Below are 19,340 nucleotides of genomic sequence, written 5' to 3' on the forward strand. Positions count from 1 at the left end.
CTTTAAAAAAAAATTAAGTGATGTTTATTAGATCATGTCTGAGATACTCTCCTGTTTTGAAAATGCTGTGATTGTAGGTTAGATACTTTATACAGATAATATGAGATACTTAGTTTTATTCTGATTAGTTTCAACTGCTAATCCATTGCTTCTAAGCAGTGGAGGAGGGCTGAAATCATAAGGGACTCCATTTGGAGGAAAAACAGTTGTTTGGCAATAAAAAGTCCCAGCAGGAATCTTTTGAATCTCAATTTAAGAATTCTGTATGTGTAGAAAAAAAAAATCACACTAACAGAGGCCATTCTTGTGAAGCAGCAATTTTGTTAGCTTTGGATTCTTGGAGGGCCTATTGAAATATAAATAAGTAGTATTTTTATGAATTAACAGAGTCATTGGATAGAAAATGCCTCTGCCTTTGATCTTTCACTTTGTATTACTCATTGAAAATAAGAAGTGTGCAGAAATTCTTAACTGTTCATTGAAATGTTTAAATTTGGGCCTTCTTAGACAATATAATGTGTGTGCTACTGCATTCCATGCTGGCCAGGTCTTTGAATCTGAAGGTATAATTGTAATTTATTGTTTAAGTCCCATAGCTTTTATTTGTCTGGCTATGATAGATTGATATGAAGAACATCAGGGCTTATTGCTTTAGGAAATGTAATGAGCAATGTGTTTTTTCTTTAGCTTCAAACAGAGCATACTGAAACAGCAGGACTGGCTGGTGGTGCAGCAAGCATCATGAGTAAGCACAGAGAAGTCTGTTCCTTATCACGTGTGTAAGGGAAAAAAGGTAAGAAAACCAATGATCTTGTTTCTCTTGAGAGATTGAACTTGAGAAAACAGATCTATAGAAAATAATGCTCACGTATATATATGCTGCTTCCTTCATTTATAACATTGTTCCTTATTAAATCAGGAATATTGTTTTTTTAAAAAAAGATTTGACTTAAGTCCAGAAAAAAAGGATATTTTAAAATTCCTGTTGACTTATGTCAAAATGCTAATTTCTCTACTAGTACTTGGCTTCTCCCTTTTAGAGTCAGCTTCTACCTTGAGCATAGAAAGGTAATTTCAGCATGAAAAAGAACATGGACTTGAGCAATATTGTTAGGAGAAAATAGTGGTATATTTACCCAGTTAATGTCATTAATATTTCTTAGTCAATCACGCAAGAGCTAAGCAGTGAAATCTTATTTTAGAGTGAGGAATCAGAAATACAGATTCAATTATATTATTTTATTTTGTATGTTTAGACTAGTTGTGATGAGCAGTCATTTCCAGCAGAAAATTAGAAGTATTTTATTAATTCTTATAGAGCAAGACTCCTTAATCATTGACTTTTTCCTGACTAGGAATCTTCTTTGCTTTCTTTCAAGTATTATGATTATTTAAGGGGTAGAAAATGGTGGTGGGAGGGGAGGGTGTGCGAGTGAGATTGGTTTCAGAAACTGATTATGCCATTCACTCATGGAGTGTTGCATGCTCTGCTGAGTTCTCTGATTTTCCACGTAAGCTTCGAGGATAGAGGCCTGGGCCTTACAGTGTGTGGCAAGAGACTGAGTTCCTAAGCACTTAGCCGTAGTACCTTCCTCACCAGAACTTCTGGGCTTGCAGTTGGCAAGGTATTTCTCATCCCCTAGCTTTCTCACATGTGAGTGTGAGAGGGAGTGCCTTTGTCTGCCTTCATCTGGCAAAATCTTATTCTTCAGGCATCTCCTCTTTAGGAAGTTTTCAACCCACTGCAAAGACTATCAGTAATAATAAATAATAATTATTGGAGTATTTGTTACAGTAGCCTACCCTACCCCAAATAATATACTGCTGCCTCAGTCTGATTTGGATTTACTTCTTCTTTGGCTCCATAGTACCCAGTGCATATATCATTTAGTACATACCACAGTGTTTCATATTTTAAGTTTACTCATCCATCTTCTATGAAACATTGGGCACCTTTAGGTCAAAGACATTGTCTTAGTTGTCATTGTAAAGTGATGACTAAGACAGTACGTGGTACATAGTAGTTGCTCAATAATGTTTTATGTATGAATGCACACATGTTCATTGTAAGTAGTATATGGTATAAAGAGGAAGTAACAGTGAAGGAGATATACAAGGAACAATCAGATAAGTGCTGTAAAAGTCACACCCTTAAGACTGAGATTCAAGACAGTGTCTAAAAGGACTCTGGTCAGTAGAATAAAAAAGAAGAGATTCTCAGGAAGAAACTGTATTGAATTAAGTAATTATATTCCTCTTTGAGATGTACCATTGACCCTTGAACAACGTGCAGGTTAGGGGCACTGACTACTCTGTGCAGTGGAAAATCTGCATATCACTTATAATCAGCCCTCCATATACGTGGTTCTTCCATATCCGAGGTTCTGCATCCATAGATTCAACCAGCTGTGCATCATGTAGTACTGTAATATTTACTATGGAAAAAATCCATATATAGATAGACCCATGCAGTTCAAACCCATGTTGTTCAAGGGTCAACGGTATATATATGATATTTAGTGACTTCTATTTTGAATAAGAGTTGCATGCTTCTCTAAGGCAGGTAAAGAATCCTGACATAAGATTTAAATCTTCAGAGAGGGAACTTCCCTGGTGGCACAGTGGATAAGACTCTGTGCTTCCAATGCAGGGGGCCTGGGTTCGATCCCTGGTCAGGGAACTAGATCCTGCATGCATGCTGCAACTAAGAGTTCGCATGCCGCAACTAAGGAACCCACGTGCTGCAACTAAGGAGCCGGCAAGCCACCACTAAGAAGCCTGCAAGCTGCAACTAAGGAGCCTGCCTGCTGCAACTAAGATCCAGTGCAACCAAATGAGTAAATTAAGAAAAAAAAAATTCTTGGAGCGGTCCAACTTTTACAGTGAGAAGACTGCTCCTCTCCCATGTCCTTGGGAGACCACAGGTTTTTCTTGGAAAATGAAACTTAAGAGGATCAACACTTGGGGACATTAGACATAACAGATACCAAGGGATGAGGCAGCAAAGTAAATGCAGGAGGATAAGGGGAAATCCTATATATTAAAGTGAGATCCTTCCCCTCACCCGTTCCTCTACTCTTCTTTCAGATGGTGATTACATCTCTGGTGTTACATCTCTACACCCCCTTACAGGAGATTATAAGACTCTTTTCTGGAGTCCAAAGAAAAGACCTACATATACTGACATTCGGAGGTCTCCCAATGAAATAGCTGTGTTCCCACCCAATCACCATGCAGTGGAAGCCTCCCAGTTGAGAAGCCACACATGCAGAGCTTCCAGTTGGCTTTTAGTACTTCATTTGTTCAATGTTAGGCATTTGGGGAAAGCGTCCAGTGTGAAGACAGAGATCAAAACACAAAACAGGAACTTGGAGGAAATAATATTGAAAACAGAAGGAGGTTTGGGGAAAAAAAAAAAAAACAGACTAAATTATAGGTAATTAGAATGGTAAGAAAAAAATTATATCCATGAAATAAGCTCAAGATGTCATAAAAAGGATCAGAAAGAGAAAGTGCCCTGGAAATTAAAAATATGATAGTTTTTGTGCATTTAATGTTTTTTTAAAAAACTATCTCAAGTTTATAGACAGTTTGCAAGTATAGTACAGAGGTCTTTTTTCTCTGAACCATTTGAGAGTAAGTTGCTAGCTGCATCCCCTACCACCTTTGAAACTGTGTTTCCTACAAAAAAGGACATTCGCCTACATGACCACAATACAGCCATCAAATCAGGGAATGAGCATTGATGCATTACCACCATCTAATTATCACACCTTATTCAAGTTTTGCCAGATGTACAAATAATGTCCTTTATGTCAAGAGCACCGAGTTTAGAATCACATGTTGCATTTAGTTGGGAGACCAGCCAGTGTTCCATGCAGTTTCAATCCACCCTACCCACTCTGTTTTGGGAGTAAACAAGGGTGTGTACGCTCATCTTGGGCTTCCCACAGCCCTCCTGTTAGTCCCACCAGCCCTCCAACCAGCTAAGGGGACTTGTCTTCCTGGTGTTGGACCCCAGGGCTGGGGCTCCCAATATGTGGCTCAAACCACTCACTCCCCAGGGAGGTTCTCCACCCATGAAATCCCCCTCCTCTTCTGAGTCCCCTCCCAGGGGCATAGGTCCCAACCTGATCACTTTTCTTCCCTTCCTGCCTGATTCCACGTGGATCTTTCTTACAGCCTTGGTTGTATAAAGGTCTTTCTGCCAGTCTCCAGTTAGTTTTCAGTGAGAATTATTCCACATGCAGATGTATTTTTGATGTGTTTGTGTGGGGAGGCAAGTTCCACTGTTCTCCTACTCTACCATCTTGATCTCTCTCTCTTCAATAGACTTTATTTTTTTTAGAGCAGTTTTAGGTTCAGAGAAAAATTGAGCAAGAAGTACAGGGAGTTTCTGTACACCTCCTGTCCCCGCCGCCCCCCAGTCCTCCCACAGTCTCCCCTAGTATGGGCATTGCTGTGTCCTCTTCATTGCAATCTGTCAGGGAGCATGGATTTTTGTTTGTCCTATTACTGATGGTGTTCACTTTGATCACTTGTGTAACGTGGCATCTGCCAGGATTTGCCTCTGAAGTTACTCTTTGTTTTTTTTTGTAATTAGTAAGTATTTTTGTGGAGAGGAACTTTGAAACTATTTAAATATCCCATTCCTCATCGCACTTGGAATTCATTCATTTATGTTGTAAAGACTTATGGCTTTCTGTTTTATCCAGTGGGTTATAATCTGTTGCTACCATTATTTATTTTGATGCTCAGATTGTCTCTGATTTGGTCTGTGGAAGCTCCTTCAAGCTGGTTTCTTTGTCCTTTTAACATGTCCCCATCATTCTTGGACGCTTCCTTTTTTTTTTTTAATTGAAATGTAATTCACACACCATACCATAAAATTCACCCTTTTAAAGTGTATAGTTCAGTGGTTTTTATATATTTATAGAGTCTTGCAATCATCACCACTGTCTAATTCCAGAACATTTTTCACCCCAAAGAGAAATCTTTCATCTGTTAGCAGTTACTCCCCATTTCCCTCCAGTTCCTCCCAGCTGCTGGCAACCCACTAATTTACTTTCTGTTTCTGTGCCTGTTTTGGACATTTCATATAAATGGAATCATGTAATCTGTAGCTTTTTGTGTCTGCTTCTTTCAGTTACCATATTTTCAAGATTCATCTATGATGTAGCATACAGCAGTACTTTATTTTAATTATCATATAATATTATATTTTGTCAATGTATAATGCCACACTTTATTTATCCATTTATCAGTTGATAGATCTTTGTGTCATTTTCATCTCTTGGTGTTATGAATAATGCTGCTATGAGCATTCACGGATAAGTTTTTGTGTGAATATATGTTTTCATTTCTCTTGGGTATAAGCCTAGGAGTGGAATAGCTATGCCATGTGGTAACTTTTCTTAACTTTTTGAGGAACTGCCAAACTGTTTTCCAGGGTTGCCACACCATTTTACTTTCTTCCCAGCAATGTACGATGGTTCATGTTTCCCTCCATCCTCATCAAAGTTCTTGTATTTTTTCTACTCCAGCTTTGGAATCAGCCATTTTTCCATGGAGCCCTTGTTCCTTTTAGTGAATAACAATATTTATAAATCAAATCTGGTGCTAGGTATGCTCATTGCTACATGGAATTGAGCTGAGGATTTGCTGCTCCAAGATTCTTTGTGTATAGCACTAGAGAATATATGTGTACACACACACACACACTTTTACATCTATGTTTATTGCTATGTTCATTGAACACAACACTATGTTTATTGCTATAAGTATGTTTATTGAAGTCCATGAGTTCAAACTGATACCCCAGATTCCAAACCAACACTGCAGGGTTCTTTCCAGTTATCTCTTTTTCTGCATTTTAACCCCTTCTCCAACAGTGAGAAACCTTGTTCCGATTGCCCTTCATGTAGTCACTTACTTGATCCATCTTTCTACATGTAACCCGTGTCCTATCACTCTCTTCTCCCCTTGGTCCTTCTAATCCTGCTCAGGCTCTGACCCACCACCCTGGACTGCCCTCTTATATCTCCTCCTCACCCCTCCTGCATATGAAGCCGCCTTACCCACTTGTGTTCTCTGTCTGCCAGACCATCCCCTTCATGTGGATGCCTTCCTTACCTCTGTTGGGCTCTAACACCCCACACTGGGCTGTCCTGTGTAGGCAGTTTCCTTCCCCCTGGGGCTCTGACACATTATGCCGGGCCACCCCTGTGCAAGGACATCTGCTTCACTACACTTGGGCTCTGACTCCCCCCTTACACAGATGCCCTCTTCATCTGCTCCCTGTTTATTGAATTTTTAATAATTTTTCCCTTTTATTTAAATTTTTTCAACTTTTTATTTTGAAGTAAATATAGCCTCACAGGAAGTTGCAAAAATACTGTAGAAAGTTTCGTTTACACAGTTTTTCTCATTCGTTACACCTTACATAACTCGAGAAAATATAAAACCCAGGAAATTAATATTTTATTTGTTCATTCATCAGTTGATAGATATTTGGGTTGTTTCTACCTTTTAGCTGTTATGAATAATGCTGCTGTGAGCATATTCACGAGTGTATGTAGTTCTCTCCCATTTATCACAGGTAGATTTATGTAACCACCATTACAATTTAAGATACAGCACGATTCTATCACCACGGATATATCCCCTGTGCTACTCCTTTACAGTCACATGCATTCTTCTCTCCCCACTGTCCCATATTTAATGACTTCTTAAAATTAAAAACATTACTGCAAGTCACAGGAAGAGGAGAGCTGAAGAAGAGGAGATAAACCATGTTATGTTCATGAATGGGAAGACTTAGTTTCATTACCAATCCTGAGGGAGGAACAGGCTAGGAATTCTGATTTCTGAAAGTTGATTTTATTGGCGCACTATTCCATCCTGCACCATTGCTGAGTCTTGGGGCCACTTGGGGCACTTTTTTCTCCAGCTCCTGGCTTTATGCAGAGAGCCCAGTCTGGCCTTCTGTAATGCAGAAACTTCTAGAAGTTTATAGCACATACTTCCCATCCTACCTGCTAGCTTTCAAATCCCAGGTCTGAAGGTTGCTGTCTAGTTCTGTAACCTCTGTGAACTGCCACACTTCAGTTCTCACTCATCGCCGTGGCTTGATTTCTTCTTGGTTAATGGCATATTTCTCTTTCTTGTTTTTGAATTTCACTGTATAAACTCTTTAAAAATAATCTATTTTGTCTAGAATTTCTGTATTCAAAGTGGGAAGGAATGCTTCCCACCACAAGCTCAGTACACTTTTTACCTTTTCTTTTAAAAAATTTCAAGCCTATAGAAAAGTTGAAAGAATAGTACAGTGAAGACCCATATATCCTTCACCAGATTCATCAGTTTTTACCATTTTGTCTCTTTCTTGAGCACCTCTCTCCTCACCTCCTCCACCCTTGCCACTCCCTCACACTCACATACTTTTTTCCTGAATTATTTGAAAGTTATTATTTGAAAGTTAGTTACGGATAACATAACACTTCTTCCCTAAATAGTTCAGCAGGCATCTCCTATGAGTAAGGACATTCGCATACAAAATTTAAATACCATTATCACATCCAAAAAAATGATTATTAATTCAATGTAATACTAATGTATAGTCCAAATTCCCCTGATTATTCCTTAAATGTCTTTTTTTTTTTTTTTGCTGTGTATGGGTATTTGTGTATTTTCTTTTTTTTTAAATTAATTTATTTTTGGCTGCGCTGGGTCTTCATCGCTGCGCTTGGGCTTTCTCTAGTTGGTGGCGCTCGGGCTTTCTCTAGTTGCAGCGAGCAGGGACAACTCTTCGTTGTGGTGCGCAGGCTTCTCATTGTGGTGGCTTCTCTTGTTGTGGAGCACGCACTCTAGGTGCGCGGGCTCAGCAGTTGTGTCTTGCAGGCTCTAGAGCACAGGCTCCGTAGTTGTGGCGCACGGGCTTAGTTGCTCCGTGGCATGTGGGGTCCTCCTGGACCAGGGCTCAAACCCGTGTCCCCTGCATTGGCAGGCAGACTCTTAACCACTGCGCCGCCAGGGAGTCCCTATTTGTGTATTTTTCTTGATCTAGGATCCAGTTAGTGTTTATGCATAGCATTTGGTTGTTTAATCTCTTTAGTCTCTCTCAATTCAGAATGATCTTGTTTTTCATAACACCGAATTTTTTGAAGAGTCCAGGACAGCTGTCTTACAGAATGCCTCACATTCTAGATTTGTAATTGTTCGTGATTCAATTCAGATTAAACAGTTTGGAGAAGAATAACTGTGGGTGATGTTTTAAGTTTATTGCATCACATCAGGAGATACATATTGTCAGCTTGTTAAACTGTTAGTGATGCTAAGCTTGATCATTTGATTAAGGTAGTGATTACTGCATCTCTTCACTGTAAACATACATTTTCTCCTTTGGAAGTAATAAGTCATCTGTGAAATGATATTTTGAGGCATTGTGAATATTTTCTTCCCCACTAACTGTTTACCTAAAAGCATCTGTTTTAGATAATCAATAATTATCGATCATAATCAATCAATAATTATCAATCATAATCAATAATTTTAATTGAAGTTTAACACAACTTCTTGAGTGTAAACAGAGTATAAACACTAACTGTTTATACTGTTCATTTATTCATTCCACAGGTGTTTATTGAATAGGTACCACATCAGGTTCTGTGGGAATCACATGGTGAACACAGTCTAGTGGGTGTCTTTGTGGTGTCTACAGTCTGGTGGGAGAGATTGACATTAATCAAATAATCACACCAATGTATGTTTATAGATTGTGATAATTATTATAAAAGGAAAAGTGGAGGTGCTGTGAGAGATTATAAGGGGAGATCACTTTTTTTAGGGGTTCAGGGAAGACTTCTTTTTTTTGAGCTAAGAGCTAAAAGATGCAGAGTTATTGTGGCAAGGAGGGGGAGACAGATAAAAGGTCTTGAAGAGGAAAAGGGCATGGTACATTGAAGAAATGTATATTCAAGTAGTGTTCCAGCACCAAGCATAGTGTCTACACATAATAGGTGCTCAATAAATTAGTGGAAGGCAGGATGGGGCTGAAAACTAGCCTGTGTAATCACTGTTGTTAGGTTATTTATTTTATAATAAAATGATCAACTCCAAGGCTTAAAAACTTAAATAATTGCTTATGAAGCACTTATCATGTGCCAGGCAGTGTTTTAAATGTGTTACCTATGTCAATTTATTTAATCTTTTGGTATGTACTATTATTACTCAGTTTTATAGATGAAAATTAAGTCTCAGGTAAATTGATTAACTTCCCCAAAGTCATATACTATGAGTTAGAAACTAGGATTAGAACTTGGACAGTCGAGTCCTAGAGTTCATGTTCTTATCCATTATGCTATAGTACTTCCCATTGCTTAAAGTATAAACAGTATCTTTCTCAGACTGGCATTCCAGGGCTTCCATAATATGATGCCTGTCTGTGTTTCCAGCTGTGTCCTGCTGTTACCCATGTAAATAAATCCTTGCTCCAATTTCACTGATCCCTCAATAATTGCCTATTCCTAGATTACTCCTTGCATGTCTCTCCCTGTTTGAAATTTCACTTCTGCATCTTCCTCTCTGGGGTTATCTGTTAAAATTTTATCTGTCCTTCCAGACTCAGCTCAAATCCATAAATAATGGATTTCTTGACCATCCAGACTCGTGATCTGGTCCATTTCTTGAACTTTTAAAATATTTATTTTATTTATTTATTTGGCTGCGCGGGTCTTAGTTGTGGCACGAGGGATCTTTAGCTGTGGCGTGCAGACTCTTAGTTGCAGCATGTGGGATCTAGTTCCCTGACCGAGGATCGAACCCGGGCCCCCTGCATTGGGAGTGTGGAGTCTTAGCCACTGGACCACCAGGGAAGTTCCCATTTCTTGAACTTTTACAGTACTTATTCAGGTACACTTATCTGTTAATTTATCTGACAGATTAATCACGTAGTACCTGTGTCTCTTGTGCTGTGTTGTTATTAAAATCATTTATTATTATTTAAATTTTCTTATTTAGCATTGTTTACCATTAAGTAAATGTTAAGATTCTTGATGTTAGGGATGATATCTGAGACTTCAGTTGATCCCAGTACCCTGCATACAGTAGATGCACTATAAATATGTTGATCTGATTGTTTGTTTACTAATATTTTACATATAATGACCATGAAATGCTAACTATTGTAGGTGTATATTAAGTATGCTAGATTGTGTGTTGTGAGAAATTTTATTCATCTCTTTGCATTGGACAGTCTAAATATGCAGTCTTTATTAAAAAAATGGCATGTATATGAAAGTTTTTTGAACTGTAAGTCATTAGACACAAAAGACAGATTTAAGAAAAACCATTCATAGATTATGCAGCCTGCTTGTCTACCTAAACTTAAATTACCTAACAGGAGCCAATTAATAGATAGAAGTTGACCATGGTGATCATTTTGTAATTTATAGAAATATTGATAGTAAATTGCTACGTTGTACACTGGGAACTAACATAGTATTGTAGGTCAGTTACACTTCAAGAACAACAAAAAAACAAACAGAAAAAGACACCAAATTTGTGGTTATCAGAGGCATAGGGTGGGAGGAGGGAGAATTAGATGAAGGTGGTCAAAAGGTAGAAACTTCCAGTTATAAGATAAATAAGTACTAGGGATGTAATATACAACATGATTAATATAATTAATGCTGTTGTATGTTATATATGAAAGTTGTTAAGTGAGTAAATCCTAAGAGTTTGCAACACAAGGATAAAATTTTTTTCTTTTATTTTGTATCTATATGAGATGATGGATGTTCACAAAATTCAATCATTCCATGATGTATGTTAGTCAGATCTTATAACATTGTATTAGTTTAAGTTGCACAATGTAATGATTTAATATATGTGTATATTGTGAAATGATTACCACAATAAGTTTACTTAACATCCATCACCTCACATAGTTATACATTTTTTTCTTTTGATGAGAGCTTTTAAGATTACCTCTCTTAGCTACTTTCAGATATATGATGCAGTATTGTTAACTATACCTACCATGCTGTATATTATATCCCTAGAACTTATTTATCTTATAATTGGAAGTGTGTAACTTTTGACCACCTTCACCTGTTTCCGTCATCCCTTATACCCTGCCTCTGGCAACACTGAATCTGTTCTCTGTTTCTGTGAGTTTGGTTGTTTTGGAATCCACGTATAAGTGAGTTCATCTGGTATTTGCTTTCTCTGACTTATTTCACTTAGCATAATGCCCTCAAGGTCCATCCATGGTGTTGAAAATGACAGGACTTCCTTCCTTTTAATGGCTGAATGATATTCTATCTTATACACACTAGTGCACGCACACACGCATGCACAAACACACCACGTTTTCTGTATCCATTGATCTTTTGATGGGTATTTCGGTTGTTTCCATGTCTTAGCTGTTGTAAATAATGCTGCAGTGAACATGGAGGTGCAGACTCTCTTCCAGATATTGATTTTCTTTCCTTTGGTTGCGTACCTAGAAATGGAATTGCTGGGTTATATGGTAGTTATGTTTTTAATTTTTTGAGGAAACTTCATACTGTTTTCTGTAGTGGCTGAATCAATTTACATTTTTACCAGTAGTGCACAAGGGTTCTCTTTTCTCAGCATTCTCTCCAGCACTTGTTATTTGTTTTCTTTTTGATGATAGCCATTCTGACAGGTGTGATGATATCTTTATGGTTTTGATTTACATTTCCCCAATGATTGGTGATGCTGAGCATCTTTTCATGTGCCTGTTGGCCATCTTATGTCTTCTTTGGAAAAATGTCTATTCAGATCCTCTGCCCACTTTTAATTTTTCTTTTTTTGATGTTAACTTGTATGAGTTCTTTGTATATTTTGGATACTAATCCCTTGTTGGATATATCATTTGCAAATATCTTCTCCCATTCAGTAGGCAGCCTTTTGGTTTTGTTGATAGTTTTCTTTGCTGGGCAAAAGCTTTTTAGTTTGATGTGGTTCTATTTGTTTACTTTTGCTTTTGTTTCTCTTTGCCTGAAGAGACATACCCCCAAAAAACTGCTAAGACTGATGTTAAAGAGCATATTGCCTATCTTTTCTTCTAGTTTTATGGTTTCAGGTCTTAACACTCAAGTCTTTTTATCCATTTTGAGTTTATTTTTGTATATGGTGTGAGAAAGTAGTCGGTTTAATTTTTTTTTTTTTTTGCATGTAGCTGTCCAGTTTTCCCAACACCATTTATTGAACAGGCTGTCTTTGCCCCATTCCCTTTGTCATAAATTAATTGCCCATACAAGTGTGGATTTATTTCTGGGCTCTCTGTTCTCTTCCATTGATCTATGTGTCTGTTTTTGTGTGAGTACTATACTATTTTGATTACTGTAGTTTTGTAGTATAGTTTGGCATCAGAGAGTGTATTATGGGATGTTTTTTAATTAGTGATCCAATCACCTTATTAGTAATTGGTCTGTTCAGATTTTCTTTTTTTTTTATGATTCATTGTTGGTAGGGTGTATATGTCTAGGAATTTATCCATTTTTTCTAGGTTGTCCCATTTATTAGCATGTAATTGTTCATCGTAGTCTTAAGATCCTTTGTATTTCTGTTTTACCAGTTGTAATGTCTATAAATAATATTTTAATAATTGAAAGTGTAATACAAATTTGATCTATTTTCTAGATTTAAACAAGTCTCTTGAGTGGTGTTTTCTCACCGATGGAGAATTACTTCCAAGCAGAAGCTTACAACCTGGACAAGGTGTTAGATGAATTTGAACAAAACGAAGGTGAGAATTTACTTGGTGACTCTGTTTGAATGTATTTATGATATAGAAAATGTGGGATTATAAGAGGATGCAGTACTTAAAAAAAAGAAAGGAAGGTCCAATGCCTCAATAATGATAGTATTATATATTAATATTCAGAGGAAGAACTAACATTTTTGTTAGCACTAACTGTGTGCCAGATACTATGCTAAATCATTCACATGGATTATATCATTTAATCTTTAAAATAATCCCATGAAAGTAAATCTTACCTACATTTTACAGATGAAGATAGAGGCACAGAAAGGTTAAGCATCTTCCCCAAGTTAGTTTGTTCATAAGTGCAGGGTTAGAATCCAATTTATGGTCAGGAAAAGCTTTAGAATGTGTGATTGTATTTCCCAAGTTAAGAAAATAGCTTCTTTCATATTGATTGACCAATAAAGCAAGATCCATTTTAAACCTAATTTTAAAAGATTTACATTTTTAAGTATCTACCAAATGGTTAATTAAATTATATATTCTCAAGGCCCAGTCTAAAAATGTCTGCTAAAGATTCACTTCATTTAGGGAATTTTCCTTAAATTCACCTGTCAGTATGACTAGAATGTGTAAGCCATAATTAAATATCTGTCTTTCACTTTATCCTGCTTCCCTGGTGTTCTTGGTTTCTAACAGAAAATGGCATGTAACAAGTTTACAGAGTGATATATTTCCATCTAAAGCCCATGATTTTAGTAGTAGTCTCCAAACCTTTACTAAATCTGGTGATTCAGGTTGTTCTTTGATAGCAGTTGGGAAGAGAGATTAGTTTTGATTTTGTTGTTTTGGGCCTATGCTAGAGCAAGCATTAAAAAGATATGTGCTCATGGGGGTAAGAAGGGAGAAGAAAGATACCTGGAATGGCCTGCTCTTACATTTTACCGTTGATGACCCAAAGCTAACCCGTGACCCTAGCCTAACTCCTGATTCATGTAAACGTGAAACCGAATCTTTTTGGATTTCTTGGGATCTAGGTGGGCTTTATACATACCAAGGTGGAAGGTATATTATCCTCTTAGTTTCAGTCATTTATACAAGTATTTTCTCAATCCCTTCTTTGGTTTGGCCCTATCACAGTTATTTGTCATCTACACAAATGCTACACCTAATCCTGTGAATACTATTCTTCTAGAATACCATTGACTCTCATTAATAAAATTATTTGTTCTTTACATCAGTCTCTTTGTGACTTCTGTAGATTCTAGTAGGGTATTTTGTATATAGTTGATTTGCAGTACATTTTTGTTGAGTCAGTAAAAATTGTCATTTTAGTTTGAAATATAGCATTTGCTTACCAAAATAACTCCTTTAGAAGGAGAATAATTTCAGAAGCCAGCTTGTTTGTAACTATGCTCTTCATTTGTTTTCAACTATTTTTTAAACATCTCAGTACCAGTTGCATTAAAACTACCACCTCTAGCCTGGTACCTTTCCAAATATATTTTTTTAAAAGTGTTTTCTCATTTCATGTTAATTTCCTCCTTTAAATGAAAAATGTACCACACACAAACTGTGATGACATTAGATAATTAACATTATACCCAGTTGGTGGTTAAATAATGAAATTTTTAATACATTATCATTTCTGTTTGAATATTATTAAATATTCTTATAAGAGGCAGTGTTTCTTTTTTATTTCTGTGAACCAGCTTGGAAATACGATTTCTTTTTTTAAAGGAAATACATGTTACCAAATCTCAAGTCTCTGCTAGCCCAAATTTGGTAAACTCAGGATTTAACACTCAGAGCATATTAAGCCCATTCTTCACGCAATCTGATTTTTTATGGCCTTTACAATCTGACCTTTCTAGCTTCTTTTCACTACTTTCTTACACTAATTCTTCTTTCAACCCAAACTGATTTACTTAATTGCTTTCTCAGATTGTTGTGTTTGGGGCTGTACTTTTACTTGTTCCCCTCTTACGAATGCCCTGTTTTCCAAACTTTTTGTAAAATTGTCCTTGAAGCCCAGCCCATTTCCTCCTGCTTCCATGAATTCAAGCTTGCTGCCTCAGCCTGTAAAATACCTTTGTCCTCTCAATTTATTTTCTACTACTACATAATAGTTTTTGAATACTTATGCTATTCTGTACTGCTAGTTAGCGATTCATGTGTATTGTATCTATTTCTTATTTTTCCAACTAGATTATATACTTCTTGGAGCTATCATTTAATCTCAAAGTCCACCCAATGCTTTTACAGTGGTAGATACTCACATAGCATATATTCATGGTGCTACAATAAATATATGCTACCTACTACATATCAGGCGCTGTGCAAAGCAAGGATTTACATTGATGGAAATAAGTGGTTTCTACCTGAAAAAGTCAGGTAAATAAACCATTGCAATGCAGTGTAATAAATGCTTTAATAGAGATATGAACAAGGTGCTAAGGGAGCATTAAAGATTTATGAGAGGAAAGCATGTCTGTATAACTTCAGGGCTCTGATTATCATATTTACTATAGGAAAACAGGAAAAGCAATAAGTGCATAATTTCTTATTTCTCTAATTAGACACATAGCACAATAACTTGGGAAAATGCCATCATAGTTATGATCTATTAAAAAATAAACAGAAACATTAAATGAGATTATGCTTATTGGTAGAATATAAGAAGGTTGTTTTAATATGGCAAATGATACTTTCTGCCAAATTTCCTCAGATAATAGTGTAAATATGAACCTAAATAATAATGTATTGTGACATGGTTATAAGCAGAATTTCACATGCTGTAACAAACTTTTTAGCTTATTATTGTGGGCAAATTTCAAACATATACAAAGTAAATAGAAGAGTGTAATAAACTCTAGTGTACCCATTACCCAACTTCAGCAGTGATTGACATTCTGCCATTTTTCATTTATATATCTTCATTTGCTCCTCCCTGCTTCATTGTTATTTTTTACAATTTTTTGAAGATAAAATTTATACATTGAAATGTGTAGATCTTAACTGTACAGTTCTGACCAAGAGATATATCCATGTAAGCACATCTCAGTCATGATGTAGATTACAGAGCATGCCATCTCCACAGAAAATTCCTTTGTTTTCCTTCCCACTCAATTACTGTATCCTCATCACTGTTCTGATTTTTCTTCCACCTTAGATTAGCCCCCTACCCCATGTTGTGCTGGGCCAGTCCAAGGCCTTCCCCATTATTGCCCTCCCCTCCCCAGCCCCAAAGTACAGCGTGGGGGCCACTTTAATTATGCCAACTAGATTGAAGTAGAATTCTTTTGTTGTTTGGAATGTTCTGAGATATTACCATTTGGTGATATATAATACAGGGAACAGTCTTAAATGTATTTTCTTATCCTTAGCTAGAAATTAGAAACTTCATACCCTAGGAATATTCTGTTTTCACATATCCTAGGAATATTTTAATTTCAGGGCATATTTGCAAATGTAGTTGATTAACTTAGTCCTAGCCTTATCAGTGTTACCAGCAGACTTATTATAATTATTTATTTTTTCAGATGAAACCGTTTCTCCTATTTTATTGGATACAAGGTGGAATAAGATTCTAGATCCCCCTTCTCCCCGACTGTCGTTTAACCCTGCATTGGCCAGTGTGAATGAACCTACAGTTTCTGAGTCACAGCCACAGCTGAAAGTCTTCTCCCTGGCTCATTCAGCTCCTCTTAACACAGAGGGAGAGGACCATTGTGCTAATGGACAGGACTGTAGTCTGAATCCAGAGACCAACACAATGTGGATTGATGAAAATGCAGTTGCAGAAGACCAGTTAATTAAGAGGAACTGTAATCAAGATGATCAATGCGGTACTGTCGAAGTGGGAGAGAAGAAATGTGGAAACCTTCCTTGTCTGCCAGATGAGAAGAGCGTTCTTGTTGTAGCCGTCATGCATAACTGTGATAAAAGGACATCACAAAGCGATTTGCAGGATTGTAATAATTATAATAGTCAATCCCTCATGGATGCTTTTAGCTGTTCACTGGATAACGAAAACAGACAAACTGATCAATTTAGTTTAAGTGTAAATGGGTCCACTGAAAAAGATATGAACTCAGAGAAACAAATGGATCCATTGAGTAGACCAAATGCAGAGGGGGATTCTGTTAAATACATATGTACTACTTCATCTGATAATCTAGCCAATGTCTGTACCCCTTCACAGTTACAGGATGATGAAAATATAGATAGAGACCCCACCATGTCTGTGATTACAAGTTTAACACCAGATTCAGTAATCTCATCCCAGGGAACAGATGAAGGTCCTGCTGTAAAGCAAGAGGACTCTACACCAGATGAGGTTCTCACTGGCAAAACCAGCTCTCCTAGGACAGATCTAGGGAGTCCAAACTCCTTTTCCCACTTGAGTGAGGGAATTTTGGTGAAAAAAGAGCCAGCAGAGGAAAGAACAACTGAAGAATCCATCCAGTCTGGTTTACCTTTGCTTGTCAAAGCTCACATGCCTAATGGGTCTGGCAGGGATGATAACGGTGAACAGTTTTCAGATTGCCTTGTGCCTGGTGAAGTTAGAGCTGATGAAAATGAAGGCTGTAAACATGAAGAAATTCTTGGCACTACAGAACTTCTTAATATGACTGAGCATTTCTCTGAATCTCAGGAGATGATTAATTGGAAATTGACTAAACCAAACAAGATGAATGACAGCCAAGTAAATAAAGAAAATGAGAAGTTTCTGCACATGAATCAGCCTGAAGATACTTATGATGATAGTGGAGGAGAGTGTGATAGAATGGCAGAAGCAGGTCTAGATTTAAAACAAACTTGCATGAATGAAAGTGAAGGATGCGATTTCTCCACTGTTATGGATACACCAGCAGCAAATTCACTATCTAACTGTTGTGATTCCTATGGAATGCAGAGCCCAGTTGTTTGTTTTGTTCCAAAGACTTTACCTTCCAAAGAAGATTCAGTAACAGAAGAAAAGGAAATAGAGGAGAGCAAGTCAGAATGCTACTCAAATATTTATGAACAGAGAGGAAATGAAGCCACAGAAGGGAGTGGACTACTTTTAAACAGCACTGGTGACCTAATGAAGAAAAATTACTTACACAATTTCTGTAGCCAGGTTCCATCAGTGCTTGGGCAGTCTTCACCCAAGATAGTAGCAAACCTGCAATCTATCAGTGTTCCTTTTGGTGGTGCAAGACCCAAGCAACCTTCTAATCTTAAACTTCAAATTCCAAAGCCATTATCAGACCATTTACAAAATGACCTTCCTGCAAACAGTGGAAATAATATTAAAAACAAAAATGATGTTCTTGGGAAAGCAAAATTAGGGGAAAACTCAGCAACCAATGTATGCAATGCCTCTTTGGGAAATATCTCTATCGCTGATACAAATGGGGAACATTTAGAAAGTTATGAGTCTGGGATATCCAGTAGACAGTGCGTTGCATTACCTCCAGAAAGCCCAGATAATGATCTCAGAGCTGGTCAGTTTGGAATTTCTGCTAGAAAGCCATTTACCACTCTGGGTGAAGTGGCTCCAGTATGGGTACCAGATTCTCAGGCTCCAAATTGCATGAAATGTGAAGCCAGGTTTACATTCACCAAAAGGAGGCATCATTGCAGAGCATGTGGGAAGGTAAGTTGGGTGTATCAGCTCAGGAATCTGGCGTGTGCATTTTGTAATGCTCAATTAGAAATTAATAAAGGTAATATAAGGTGAACATACTTCTCCTTGAGATGACATCATAAATAGTTTTTGAGCATGCAATTCTAGTAAATTTCCAAATGAAAAATCACCTTGCTGATTCTTAGTGTTTATATAATTTTTTTTTTGTTGTGAAGACTTAAGCTGAATCAGTTTTCATGAATAGATGAGAACTGAGGAAGTGGTAACTTTGGTTACTGTATTGATACTTGGTTAACGGAATAGCTTGAAATAAGGAAGTTATTCTTTTGATTTAAGAAATGTTTGTGATTGACTTCATATTTTTTAATTCTTGAGTAATTGGATATTATACTTAGAATCCATCCCAGTTTTTGCTATAGGATTTTTGCCATTGTACTAGACATTCTGGAACTTTTGGTACACATATATATTTTTGTCTTTCCCCCCCATATAACTTTGATACAAAAAAGAGTTGAAGACTATAGATCCTTGTGACAAGGTTATAAGAATAGGTGATATTCCTTAGCTCTCCCTAAATTCTGTTAGCTAGTACCACATCAATATACTAGTCTGTTTTTTAAACAAGAACTGTAAGTAAACAAGGAGGAAATGGGATTTTGTATTTTTAAAAAGAATGTAAGGTTTGGTGTCAGTTCTGGATTTGAACTTCAGCTTTGTTACTTTTAACTATATAACTTTATTAAGTTTTATTTTTTCATAAAAAATGAATCAAAAGATAATTTTCATCGGGCTGTTGTGAAGATTAAATGAAATTACATGTAATAGTAAGTACTCAGTAATTAACCTCTACTTTCCTTCTTGCCTGATTTATTGGTCTGTCTGTATTAATTCAGTTGACTTGAACTTCAAGGAACAGAATATCTGGCCCTCAGTTACTTAGACAAAAGTAACATTTATTTCATATAACAAGAG

The 19,340-nt window shown here is 36.8% G+C and overlaps 1 protein-coding gene across 2 annotated transcripts in view; it reads left to right on the top strand.

The window, feature by feature from the left end:
- The first annotated feature begins 689 nt into the window (after nucleotides 1-689).
- ZFYVE9 (zinc finger FYVE-type containing 9) overlaps nucleotides 690-19,340 on the top strand; it is a 133,517-nt gene continuing 114,866 nt past the window's right edge. For both annotated transcript variants that reach the window (XM_067726110.1, XM_067726111.1), the window contains exons 1-3: nucleotides 690-793; nucleotides 12,670-12,775; nucleotides 16,276-18,377. In XM_067726110.1, the coding sequence (XP_067582211.1) occupies nucleotides 12,706-12,775; nucleotides 16,276-18,377 (2,172 nt within the window). In that variant the 5' untranslated portion in view covers nucleotides 690-793; nucleotides 12,670-12,705. The remainder of the gene's footprint in view (nucleotides 794-12,669; nucleotides 12,776-16,275; nucleotides 18,378-19,340) is intronic.

This window comes from Pseudorca crassidens, chromosome 2 (assembly GCF_039906515.1).
Source record: "Pseudorca crassidens isolate mPseCra1 chromosome 2, mPseCra1.hap1, whole genome shotgun sequence".
Taxonomy (NCBI): Eukaryota; Metazoa; Chordata; class Mammalia; order Artiodactyla; family Delphinidae; genus Pseudorca; species Pseudorca crassidens.